At 42.5% G+C, this 12,780-nt stretch overlaps 2 protein-coding genes across 3 annotated transcripts in view; both read left to right on the forward strand.

The window, feature by feature from the left end:
* Positions 1–377: 377 nt before the first annotated feature.
* TPMT (thiopurine S-methyltransferase) overlaps positions 378–12,780 on the forward strand; it is a 23,902-nt gene continuing 11,499 nt past the window's right edge. Inside the window, exons 1-4 of one of the 2 annotated variants that reach the window (XM_054720766.1) lie at positions 378–441; positions 3,003–3,186; positions 4,552–4,644; positions 10,860–10,992. In XM_054720766.1, the coding sequence (XP_054576741.1) occupies positions 3,047–3,186; positions 4,552–4,644; positions 10,860–10,992 (366 nt within the window). In that variant the 5' untranslated portion in view covers positions 378–441; positions 3,003–3,046. The remainder of the gene's footprint in view (positions 442–3,002; positions 3,187–4,551; positions 4,645–10,859; positions 10,993–12,780) is intronic. The other variant, XM_054720767.1, reaches the window with a different exon arrangement.
* Positions 5,089–5,793, forward strand: LOC103290156 (NEDD8 ubiquitin like modifier). Its single transcript, XM_008146078.3, is given in 3 exon segments — positions 5,089–5,355; positions 5,358–5,420; positions 5,422–5,793. Coding segments are annotated over 3 exon segments (255 nt in total). The 5' UTR covers positions 5,089–5,247; the 3' UTR covers positions 5,506–5,793.

The raw sequence follows: 12,780 nt of genomic DNA on the forward strand, positions 1-12,780 counted from the left end.
TCGGGGCCCCGCCTTCGCCTTCGCTGTGAGGTTCGCCCCTCCTTGCCCATTTCCGCCGCTGCGCCAGTCGGAGCGCGGGGGAGGGCGGGGGCGGGGCCTGGACGCCGGGAAGGGGTTGGGGCCGCGGACTGGCGCTGAGGCGGGACGTCCAGGGAGGGGGCGGGGCCGGGGCGGGGACCGAGGCGGGGCACCTGGGCGGGCGCGCGGGCTGGACGCCGGTGAGGGGAGGGCCAGGGGGCGGGGACGGGGGCGGGGCGCGGGGGGCGGGGCGCGGGGGCGGGGCGCGGGGAGCGCGGGGGGGGCGCGGGCGGGGGGGCGGGGAGGCGGGGCGCGGGGGCGGGGCGCGGGGGGCGGGGCGAGGGGAGGCGGGGCGCAGAGGCCTTTTCTTCCCCGCCCCTGGCGGTTCGCAGCTAGACCGTGAGGCAGCGGGCGGCTCGCGAGGTAGGTGCCCTGTGGTCCAGGGAAGCGCGGGGAGCGGTGGAATGGTTGGTTCGCTGCGTGTGAGCCTGGGGCAGGATGCCGGAAGCGGGCAGCCCGAAAGGGATGGGCAGCCCCGCCATCCGCATCCCGAAGTGGGGTTCAGGGAGCAGAGTGAAATCTGAGAATAACGAGGCCGGGAAGTAAATGGGCTTGCTGTGAGTCCATTATTGAAAGTTAAACCGAAGCATTCTTGTGTATCCGTGATTGTTAAGAGAAGTACTTGCCAGAATAGTGAGTGCTGCACTGGGGGTGGTGCAGGTGGGGGTGGGGGGAGGAAACTGGGGTGCTTTAAATATTGTCTTGCTCCATGGTGTTAACACAGGTGTAAAAATTCTGTGTAAAAATTCACGGAGCCGTACTCTTAGACATTTGTGCACTTTAACTGTTGAACAAAAAGATAGATACAGAGGCAGTAAAGCATCAAACAGTCTGCCAAATTACAGCAGGAAGGTTAGGGAGAGGTGGGGGAGATAAGAGATCAACCAAAGGACTTGAATGTATGCATATAAGCATAATCAATGGATGCAAAACTCTGGGGGGCGAGGGCATATATGGGAGTGTGGGGGGCAATGGTAAGATATGTACACATATAATACCTTAATAAAAAAAATGTGCACTTTAGGGAAGTCATTCTTAAATTTAGAAAAAATTTTTAAAAAGCAGTAACATGTTTTGGTTTAAAGGTGGGGGGCCCACCCGCGGAGAAATCAGCGACCAAACTAGCACATCTGTTTGCATGTATGGGTAGAAATACTAGTGAAACTTGCCTTTCCCGATTTCTATAATTTGCGGTTTTATCTTGTTTTAGAACGAAACTTTTTATTTCTCCAGAAAAGGACATGAACAAGTTAAGAAACTGTTAATCTTTGGAGAAGTGATTAGGTTATATTCCTGGTGTTCAGTTACACTTCAAGTTTGTGTGAGAGGGATAGAGTTGTACAATCCAGGTTGCCCTGCCTCTGGGATAAAATTATGCTTTCCTTTTGTTTTAAGTAGAGAACTGCTTAGTGACATCTCAAGCCCAAAATTTCAACTGAACATGGAGATAAAAAAATACTTCATTGCTTTTCTGTACCCAACATCAGGTACTTCCCCCTAACCTCTCAAAACTCTTGAGAGCCTTGCAAAAGTCATTTGTTAACAAATACTTGCTGAGAAGTGAATTTATATTCCCAATTACAAGGGATGTGCCTTCTTAAATTCTAAGCACATCAAAGCCAAAATTTGCATTAAAGGGGACTTTTCCTGAAATACCTGCTTTTATGCTTTGTTTGCTATTCTCAAGAAAAAAAAATCATTAAATTAGAACCACCAATAATAGCATACTAATGTAATCCAAACTACTATATAGAAATGTTATAAATAAAAAAGCAAGACAGTTATTAACTACAGAATAAAAAAGTTGTACAGCAAAGTAAAAGTAATTACAGAATACTAAGCTGTGGGAAGTATTTACTGAGTCAGAACAATGTGTACTCCACATATTTATTCAAAAATCTGCTGTGTCTCTTGAAAGGATAGGGAAAATGAGAAGGGTGTGTGTGTGTCTATGTATGTGTTGGGAAGTTGAAAGAGGGCTAACTGCTTATCTTCTCTAGAAGCTACCTAGAAATGAAAAGCAAGAAGATGCAAAATACATTTGTTATTTTGAGTATAGAGTTAAATTTCAAGACTTAGCTATAAAAGTTAAAGATGTTTGGGAATGGCAGCTGTTATTTTCATAACTGCTGAATCTTTAAATTGCATGCATTGTAACATTGATTTAAAAAAAGAAGTAAACATTTAAAAATATGTGGTATATTTGCGCCATGGAATACTATGCAGCTCTTATAAAGAAGGATCTCTCACCCTTTGAGACAGCATGGAGGGACCTGGAGAGTATTGTACTAAGGGCAATAAGCCAGTCAGAGAAAGACAGGTACCACATGATCTGACTCATATATAGAATCTAATGAACAGAATAAACTGATTAACAAAATAGATCCAGAGACATAGAAGCATGAAAACAGACCGATAAATCTCAGAGGGAGGTGGGGGAGATTAATCAAAGAACTTATATTCATATATGCGTAACTCATGGACATAGACTGTAGTGTGGTGAAAGCCTAGAGGTTTGTGGGCAGGGAGGAGGAGGTCAGTGAGGGGAAAAAAGGGGACATCTGTAATACTTTCAACGAAGATAAATTTTTTACAAATTTTAAAGAGTAACAGAGATGCTAGGAAAAAATTACCTTAGGTTTACAAAAGTTATAAAGTATGAAATGCCTGTTTGTTTGTTTTTCTCCTCTCCTTTTCTTAACTTAAACCCTTTTACTCTAATTTTAAGATGTAATTCAACTTATTTAAAGATCTTTCCTAATGTGTAATATGAGGTTGCTTCTGAAAGTAAGTAATTTTTGTATGGCTTTTCCTGTGATGTTGAAATATTTTTTAAGAACCATACTTCTGAGGAGAATAGTTTTTATTTCTTCAAGAGAATTGCAGTGCCCTTAAATGTCAACATTGCCAATATTTCCACTTAGGCATTGGAGACATCTGCTTGTAAGGCAAAGGTACCTACGAAACTATGGATGATACAAGAACTTCACTTGATGTTAAAGAGTACCCCGATACTGAGGTACAGAAAAACCGAATACTAACTCTGGAAGAATGGCAAGAAAAGTGGGTGGAGCGCAAAATTACATTTCATCAAGAACAAGGACACCAGTAAGGAATGTTTGGTATATAACAGAGAAATGCACTATCAGAGACTGACTTTGGCAATAGAAGTAATAACATAGGCACACATTATTTGACTGACTTTAAGATGCACCTTTTAGCATCTCTGAAAACAGAACCCATCTGTGTCATGTCATAGGTGACTGGCAATGTTTTCTCTTCCCCTGGAGTGTAAATAATGGTGTGCTTACAATTGAAGGCATCTTAGATTTATGAAATAAGACTTTTTTTAAGCCCTTGTAGCATCTATGTATTGGACATGCGTGTTTATAAGTACAGCAGATGCTTGAGTGACATTAATCCCTGTATCTCTTTTTTTTTTTTTTTTATAAATTTTATATTTTATTGATTTTTTACAGAGAGGAAGGGAGAGGGATAGAGAGTCAGAAACATCGATGAGAGAGAAACATTGATCAGCTGCCTCCCGCACACCCCCCACTGGAGATGTGCCCACAACCAAGGTACATGCCCTTGACCGGAATCGAACCCGGGACCCTTCAGTCCACAGGCCGACGCTCCATCCACTGAGCCAAACCGGCTTCGGCTGCCTGTATCTCTTTATACTAAAAAGTGGTGTTCTTACTTTGCTTTCCAATAACATGTGTTCAAATGTTAAAGTATTATCTGTCTAGGGAAAGAAAAGTTGAAAGAAATTAGCAAGGGAGCCAGGATGTTGAGCCACGTGTTAGTAGCAGTAGTAGGCTTCGAAGCAGCGACAATAAATCTTAGGCCAATGCTGAGTCAAGTGGTCGTGTCAGACATTCCTTGTTCCAGGCAGCCACCTGCCCTCCCAGGGGACATTATTATTATTAATTGCATTTGCACACCGAGGGTAGTTGGGGCACCATCCCAGAATCATTGAATGGGTTATCTCTGTCATGTGGATGGCCTTAGAAGAGCCACATCTCTGCAGAGGAATTAACTACCAGAATAGCTACAACTCTTCAGAGCTCCTTCTGAGACCTGAGTACACATTTAGAGAGCTTGAAAAGCTCAGTGCACCCAGAGGCTCCCCTACATCTCACACACACAGGTAAACACATACACATATACCTTGGAGAGAGTAATAAATTTCAAAACACCAACCAAAGAAATTTGTATTTTATTTTTAATTACTAATCGGGACAGCCCCAGATTTAAGTCAGATTAACCATTCATTAGCTATGTTACTGAGCAAGTTACTTAACCTTCCTGTTTCTTTTTATGTCAACTGGGGATTATAATAATTAATGTTATCTACCTTGTAAAGTTGTTGGGAATAGTGAGATAATGCATGAAAAGTACTTAGCATCATACAGTTATAGTCCTTTCCTCTGCATTGGCTAATTTAAAAATTTTTGTTTTTCTCCCCAGGCTATTAAAGAAGCATTTGGATACTTTCCTTAAAGGCGAGAGTGAACTGAGAGTATTTTTCCCTCTTTGTGGGAAAGCAGTTGAGATGAAATGGTAAGAGCAGATAAACTTTAACACACTTTATTGTCTTGGTGCAGAGTACTTGTAGCTGAGAGCATTTGTAAAATGGCTGCTATAGCTTAACTGTGCCCATGAAATTGAGGACATTTAAACTATCTTATTAGACTTGATCCTAACCAAGCTGGTTCAGATGACTGAACCAGAAAAAAAGAATTACTTTGGAAACTACCTGCATGAAAAATATTAACTCGCCCTAGCCAGTTTGGCTCTGTGGATAGAGCATCGGCCTGAGGACTGAAAGGCCCCAAGTTTGATTCCGGCCGGGGATACATGCCTGGGTTTCAGGCTTGATCCCAAGTGGGGGGCCTGCAGGAGGCAGCCAATCAATGATTCTCTCTCATCATTGATGTTTCTATCTCCCTCTCCCTTCCTCTCTGAAATAAATAAAAATGTATTTTTTAAAAAAAGAAGAAAAGAAAAATATTAACTCTATACATAGATTGTCTTATTGCCATGTCATAAGTGATGAGAACAATCTAGAGTGACTCCCACCAACAGAGTGCTGGGGAGTGGCAGCAGCCACCACAGCAGTAGAAGCAGCAGTTTATCTGTGTGCAGACCCAATATTGGAGGAAGATGCTAATTAAAGTGAAGACGCTGAGCAGAAAGGAGATTGACATTGACATTGAATCCACAGATAAGGCAGAACGAATCAAAGAACATGTGGAAGAGAAAGAGGGAACCCCCCCCCACCCCCACAGCAGCAGTGGCTCATCTGCAGTGGTAAACAGATGGATGATGAGAAGACTACCCTCAGCTGATTATAAAGTCCTAGGTGGTTCAGTCTTCAACCTGGTGTTGGCTCTAAGAGGAGGAGGTGGTTTTAGGCAGTGATAGACCCTCTCTCCATTTTACCTGCTTACCCTGTCTCGTAATGAGGCATCATATGTCCTGTCACTCTCTGGGACACCAGAGTCACTGCCCCCTCTCCTGGATGCCCAGTCTTGTGTGTCTACGGGTAGGAGACTGTGAGGACCCCAGGATGCAGTGTTCCTGTCCCAAATGGCCCCTATTGGCTATTGGGTTTTAGTTTGCAGTCCTATGTACTTCCCTCTCTTATGGCTGTGTCCCTGGTTATCAATAAAATATTACCTGGAAAAAAAAAAGAACAGTCTAACAAGCAGTGACAAGATTGGTATGATGAAACAGACAATTAGATGTGATTGTTAAATATTTTAGGTTTAAAGTCACTTATGATAATACCAGAACTAAATTATCCTCCTATCTAATAAAAGGGTAATATGCAAATTAACTGCCACTCCATCACAAAGATGGTGGCCATAGCCACAAGATGGCAGCACCTAGTCCTCTCAGCCCCACTGGAGTCCCCCAGTCCTGGGGGGTTGGCTGCTGAGAGCGGGCCGCGTGAGCGGCCTGGCAGGATGCTTGCTTCATCACCATGGCAATGAGGCAAGCAACCATGCCTGGCCAAGGATGGGCCTCTGGGCTGCGGTGAGCCTCCAGGCAGCAGGCGCAGAGCGGCCAGGCCCCACAGAGAGCTACTGGCACACAGATTCGTGCACAGGGCTACTAGTTGTATATAATTGCATATGTTATTATACTAGATGTTTATCATTTGTGCAACTAATTTGTAGATTGACGTCTATAAAGAGGCCAGATTTGAATAAACTATGAACTGAGGCCCCAAAAGCATTCAAAATGTTTAAGACATTTTCTTAGGGTTTTTAAAAAATATATTTTTATTGATTTCAGAGAGGAAGGGAGAGGAAGAGAGAGAGAGAAACATCAACGATGAGAGAATCATCGATTTGCTGCCTCCTGCATGCCCCACACTGGGGATTCAGGTCACAATGCAGGCATGTGCCCTGACCAGGAATTGAACCGAGACCTCCTCCTGGCTCATAGGTGGATGCTCAACCACTGAGCCACGCCAGGCTTAGATGGGTTTTTTTAAGGGCAATATCTATAATAACAAAAGCATAATATGCAAATAGACCAAACTACCGAACAGCAGACGACCGCGCTGTGACATGCACTGGTGCCAGGCCAGCCAAGGTGGGTATGATGCAATTGGTCGGGGGCCCCCACTATCACCCCACGATTGCCCTGCAAAGGGAGGCCCAGCCCACTTTCTGCAGGGCAATTGATGGGGGGGCTCCGCAATCAATCTACCCAAAGAGGGAGGCCCAGGCCACCAACCGGCAGGGCAATCGATTGGGGGGCAGGGGTTCCTCAAGGTGGCCACAGAGGGAGGCCCAGGCCACCAGCCAGCGATGCTGTGGCAGGTGTGCAGGGCCGGCCAGCAATTGCCACATAGAGGAAGGCCCAGGCCAGCGAAGCAGTCACACCCCATGCCTGTAGCCCGTAGAGGGAAGGGACCGGTAGTGGGGGAGGGGGAGCAGCGCTGCACAGATGGCAAGAAGTGACAGCAGCGGAGGCAGGGCCAGCTGCCGGCAGCCAGGGGAAGGAAAGCCCCGATAGGCCTTGATCGCCAGCCATGCTTAGGGACCCTACCCAAGGAGGCCCGGATAGGGAGAGGGCGCAGGCTGGGCTGAGGGACACCACCGCCCCTGTGCATGAATTTTGTGCACCGGGCCTCTGGTATTCCAATGTTATCCAGCCTATACCAGTCTATAGTAAGCTATGTTTCAGTTTTCCGTATGTTGAATGGAAATAAAAATTCATGCAGCTGATTTAGACTCTTGTTTATATAACTTTAAAAAAAATGCATGAAAAATAAAAAAGAAATATTCCCTATACATTAACTTACAAACTTCCTAGGAAATATGAAAGACACGTTATTAAGATTTTTATTTTAGAACTACAAACAGTTCATGCTCTGAGCACATTGAAAGTGCGTAGTCTTATGTGGGTAATAGGTACAGTGACTTCTGCTCTACCTTGTGTTTAAAAAATGTCAATTTTGTTTAAACCCATTGATATATTAGGGAATAATTTGAGCATTACATGAATTTTACATTTGTTGAGTCTGCAAGAAACATGAGGTGAAAGCAGATAACTCTGCCCAGTGGAACTAAGCTGTGTCTGAAGAAACAAAACGAGCACAGGCACACACCTCAACCTCTCCCCGAGGCCTCAGTTCACCCTGTGCGCTGTGAGCCAGCCCCACCCACGGCTAGCGTTAGGACTTTAAATTCGATCCCAGTAATCCTCTGTCCATCATTTCAAAATAACTAAAAAGCTGTGGCCCTTCCAACGCCCAGTTCTACAAGTAAACGTCCGGTCTTTCTCAAGGTAAAGTGCCATGTTGTAGTATTTGTATATTATATAACCATTTAACATGTAAACTGTGCCAAATTTCTACTCGTTTTCTGTCTTTTTCTACTGACAAAGGTTTTTTTCCTTATGTAATGTTTACCCAGTTTATTTCTAAATTTTGTTTAATTGTATGTTATTGAGAAAATGTTGGCTCACAGAGATAAGTTATAGCAAGTATGTAACAACTTTTTTAAACATTATTTTGAAGTTAAGGAATAATTCTGGGGGGAGAGGGGAGGCAACTGGTTATCAATACTTGTTTTCAGAATGAGATGGGAGCTTCTTTCCTTTGCCATGTGCTTTGTGTTCGATGCCATCATGCTTGGGTTAGAACCAGACAACTCAGCACAAAGCCTTGAGTGTAAATTGTTGGCATCAAAACATTTCATTCTGATCACTTGGTTTAATTTTTTTTAAGTAGGGGTGAGAGGGAGGTGACTGTGCCCCCAAAAGGAAGGGAGTCTGCAATGAGGATTTAGAAACACTTTGAAAGTTCATAACCTCATCAGTAACTGCCTTAAGCCACACTCCTGACCTTATAGATGAGTAACAAAAAAATGAAATAGATTCTTGGGAATTAAGCCCTTGCTATTTTAATTTGCTACTTTCTTCAGCATTCTGTGCATCTTAAAAACTGTTATTGGGGAATCATTTTCTGGCAGAATATCTTTGTCAAACGAAATTATTGGCCTTGTGGGAGCTGAAGTCAGTCACCTTTTTGGTGAATTTAAGTGGACTTTGGTAAGTTTGTAGTTCTATATATCTTTAAAGATAGTTTTTAAGCTCCCTAAGAAAATCCACTCTCCAGATCTAAAAACTCATCTTTAGGGTAAAGAGTTAAGGGTCCAGAGGTTATAACAGTTCATGAGGTCAGAGGGAGTCAGCCTGGCACCTGGACCATCTAACAGATTCCAACAGGAAGTGTATTTAAATTCTCCACTTGACAATACTGAGCAGGGGAGAGGGTAGCGTTGGGTTAGTAAGATATGGAATACTGTATTTTAACCAGTGGTTCTGGGGGAGAGTGCCTGGAGAAAATAGTCACTATTCCCTTTTTTGAAACAAAACTAAAACCTGAAAAAAAATTTTTGTTCAGTAAAAATGGGGTAGAATTTTATTGTTCCCTAGCCATAAGGGACCATTTCCACTGAGAAGTGAACAGTGGGGACTCAAAATTTTGAAAAAAATTGGCAGAAAGGGAAAATTGGCTTTCTGTTAAAATTGGCAAATGTTCGTGTGGGCGTTGTTTTGGTCAGGATGTGTCATGTTGTGTGTGCACGTGTGGACCAGTGTCTCTGCTGAGTTTATAAAGTTCAGAAAAGATGGTTGATAAAATGTTGATTTTTGTTAATTTATCTCAGTGAAAACTCACTGGAACTCCAGTAAACAAATAAATACATACATACACACATAAATACATAAATGTATAATTGACATACATTATGTCAGTTTCAGGTGTACAGCACAATGATTTGATATGTGTAGGTACTGCAAAAGGATCACCACAATAAGTCTTGTTAACATCCGTCACAATACATAGTTATAATTTTTTTTTCTCTTGATGAGAACTTTTAAGATCTACTCTTAGCAACTTTCAAATACAGGGTGGGGCAAAAGTGGGTTTACAGCTGTGAGTATGCAGTTTATTCTTGAATTATTATTAATTATTGTATTATTTTCCATAGGAACAACTGAAAACCTATTTTGCCCCACCCTGTGTGCAATACAGTATCATTATCTATATCCTTATGCTGTACATTATATCCGCATGGCTTATTTATTTTATAACGGGAAGTTTGTACTTTTTGACCCCCTCCACCCTTGTTGCCCAGCCCCCAACCCCAGCCTCTGGCAACCATCAATCTGTTCTCTTTATCTATTAATTAATTTGTTTGTTTTTTATTTTATTTTTAGATTTCACATATAAATGAAATCATATGGTATTTGTCTTTCTCTTCTGACTTATTTCAATTAGCATAATGCCCTCAAGGTCCACCCAGGTTGTCACAAATTGGAACACTTCATTCTTTTTTTGAAGCTGAATAATATTACATTATGACAAAGTTTTTAATGTTGCACCCCAACCCTTATCTTCTCCATGAGCCTTGTGATTTTTATTGCATGATTTTGCGTGGTGCGGTGATTTTTAGGTAGGCATATGTTGCATTATAGCAAAACTGACTGCGTGTGTGTGTTTAATTTAATTTGACATAAAGTCAATACTTTGCCTATGTGTTTTGTGCCACTAGTAGTGTTTTTTCTGGAGTCCAGAATTCCAAGTCTATGAATTCTGTAATTATAAAGCTTACCAAGAAAATACTAGTTATTTGCATATGATAATTAAATAAATTTCTGGATAGAATGTATTGTAAATGAAAATTATAAGAATGTAAGTAAATGAAAATTTTAAGATTTTTATAGAAATGGATGCTAGTGTTCTAGAGCCATATGCTCCAGTACCATAGCTACTAGCCGCATGTGGCTTTTTAAATTTAAACTAAATCACACTGGTCAAGTCTCAAGTGTGGTTAGTGGCTGCTGGTCTGGACAGCGTAGGTATAGACACGTCCATCATCTCTGAAGGTTGTAATGGACAGAGCTGATTTAGAGAACTTGAAAAGTATTTTTAATCCATAGGATGCTTTTAAATCAGAAACTCTTCTAATAAAATCCATTTGTAGTACATCAACACTTTAAGGAATAATTTTCCAAAATTAAAAATTATTTTCCTAAAGTCATATAAATGAATTTTTCAGTATTTCATATAACATATTGTTTGAAAATATATAGATTCACTTTCTGTGGATCTATATGTTCTATGAAACTCTATGAACCTGAATTCATCTAAATCCCTTAAAGTTAAGGAAAATACATGCTTATTGGGCATATCCTTTTATTTAGTACTGTATTTAAAATAAGTACAAGTGTAAATATGTGGTTTTATGCAGGTTTGCAGATCGGGGACACAGTGTAGTCGGTGTGGAAATCAGTGAACTTGGGATACGGGAATTTTTTACGGAGCAGAATCTTTCTTACTCAGAAGAACCAATCAAGGAAATTCCTGGAGCCAAAGTATTCAAGGTTTGTTTTGTATTTTGTAAATAATTATTTCATACCCCCACCAAAATGATTTTCAATATGAATGAGGATACTATGCAAGATGCACTGTATGTAAGATTCACTTATAAATTAAGGAGCTAGGGCTTAAAAAGATTGATGGATAGCCCAGCCAGCATGGTTTAGTAGTTGAGCGTCAACCTATGGAACAGGAGGTCATGGTTTGATTCCTGATCAGGCCACATGTCAGGGTTACAGGCTCCATCCCCGGTGTGGGGCGTGCAGGAGGCAGCCAATCAATGATTCTCTCTCATTATTGATTATAGCGAGCAGCTATAGGGTTAAGCCTCAGACTGATCTGTTGGCAAAGCCACAAACAAGTCCCAGCTTAGAGGGCACAGCCCTCTTAGCATAATTAAGCTTGACCTTATGACCCCACCCCCCAGGTCCTTCCTCAGTAGGTAATGGGCAATATGGGAGATGCAGCAAGTGCTGCCAAAACAAGTGAAACTCACAAGAACATTGCAACTATGGTGACCACTACCTTGTTTACCTCTGGCTATAAAATAAAGGCTCAGCTTGCCTCCTGGATCTTTTTCTGTGGCCTTAGCCAGGCACAGGAGATCCACCTAGACCCAGCTTATTCTCTTTGACAGTCTTTTCTTCATCCTTCGCCGCCCCTCCTCAGGCTCACTGAACCCTTGGCTGTGCTGGCACGACACAATTTATTTTATTTAATTTTAAAGACAGAGTAAGGGAAAGGTAGAGAGAGAGAAAATCAATTCATTGCCTCCAGTGTGCACCCCAACTGAAGATCAAACCCACAAACCTGGGTATGTACCCTGACCTCGAATCAAACTGGTGACCTTTCAGTGCACAGGATGATGCTCAACCAATTGAGCCACACCAGCCAGGGCCTATATGATTTTTTAAATTTATAGATTGTAATTTCTGAAACCTGTCTTGCGTCACACCCTGCATGAGACATTGAGAAGATAATACAGCCCCTGCCCTAAAGAATCCTTTAGCTTAGAAGAGAAAAGAGAAATGCAAAGAAAGCTGTCATAAATGGAGTTAAGTGTAATGGCACAGGTATTAAGGGAACAGAGAGGAAATTGCCTACCCCAGCCTGGGGAGCTTCCTGAATGAAGCATGGTGACTGATAGGGATGGGACAGGCAGGGCGTCACATCCATGGTCTCAGATGCCCTGTGAAGCTGGTACCTTCAGACTGTGCAGCAAGGTTTTATTTTTTTATATATTATTATTTTTTAAATATCAGGTTTAGGACTTTCAGGGTTTGCCTCCCCTCCCCATCCCCTGTTTTGTTTTGTTTGTTTTTTTAGAGAGAGGGAAAGGGAGAGGGCTAGAGAGACAGAAAGATTGATGAGAGAGAAACATCATTGACTGGCTGCCTCTTGCACACCCCCACACTGGGGATCGAGCCCACAACTCAGGCATATACCCTGACCAGGAATCAAACCAGTGACCTCTGGGTGCATGGGTCGACGGTCAACCACTGAGCCACACCGGCGGGACATGTGCTGCAAGGTTTTAAGTGGGAACGTGACAAGGTCAGATTTTTCTTTGAGTCAACAGACCCTTGTGGCCTCAAGGGCAGTAAATTTGAAGGGCAGGAGCCTCCTGACAGATCAGATGGGAGGCTGTGAGCAGTGGTCTGGGAAAGAGATCTTGAAAACCTGAGCTAGGAGAGTGATAGGAGTGCTTAGAGGAACACAGGTAGATTGAAGAAATGCTGATAGCACTTAGGTTGGAAATAATAGATTTGGAAGTTGTCATCCTATGACCAGAA

This window comes from Eptesicus fuscus, chromosome 9, assembly GCF_027574615.1.
Source record: "Eptesicus fuscus isolate TK198812 chromosome 9, DD_ASM_mEF_20220401, whole genome shotgun sequence".
Classification (NCBI taxonomy): Eukaryota; Metazoa; Chordata; class Mammalia; order Chiroptera; family Vespertilionidae; genus Eptesicus; species Eptesicus fuscus.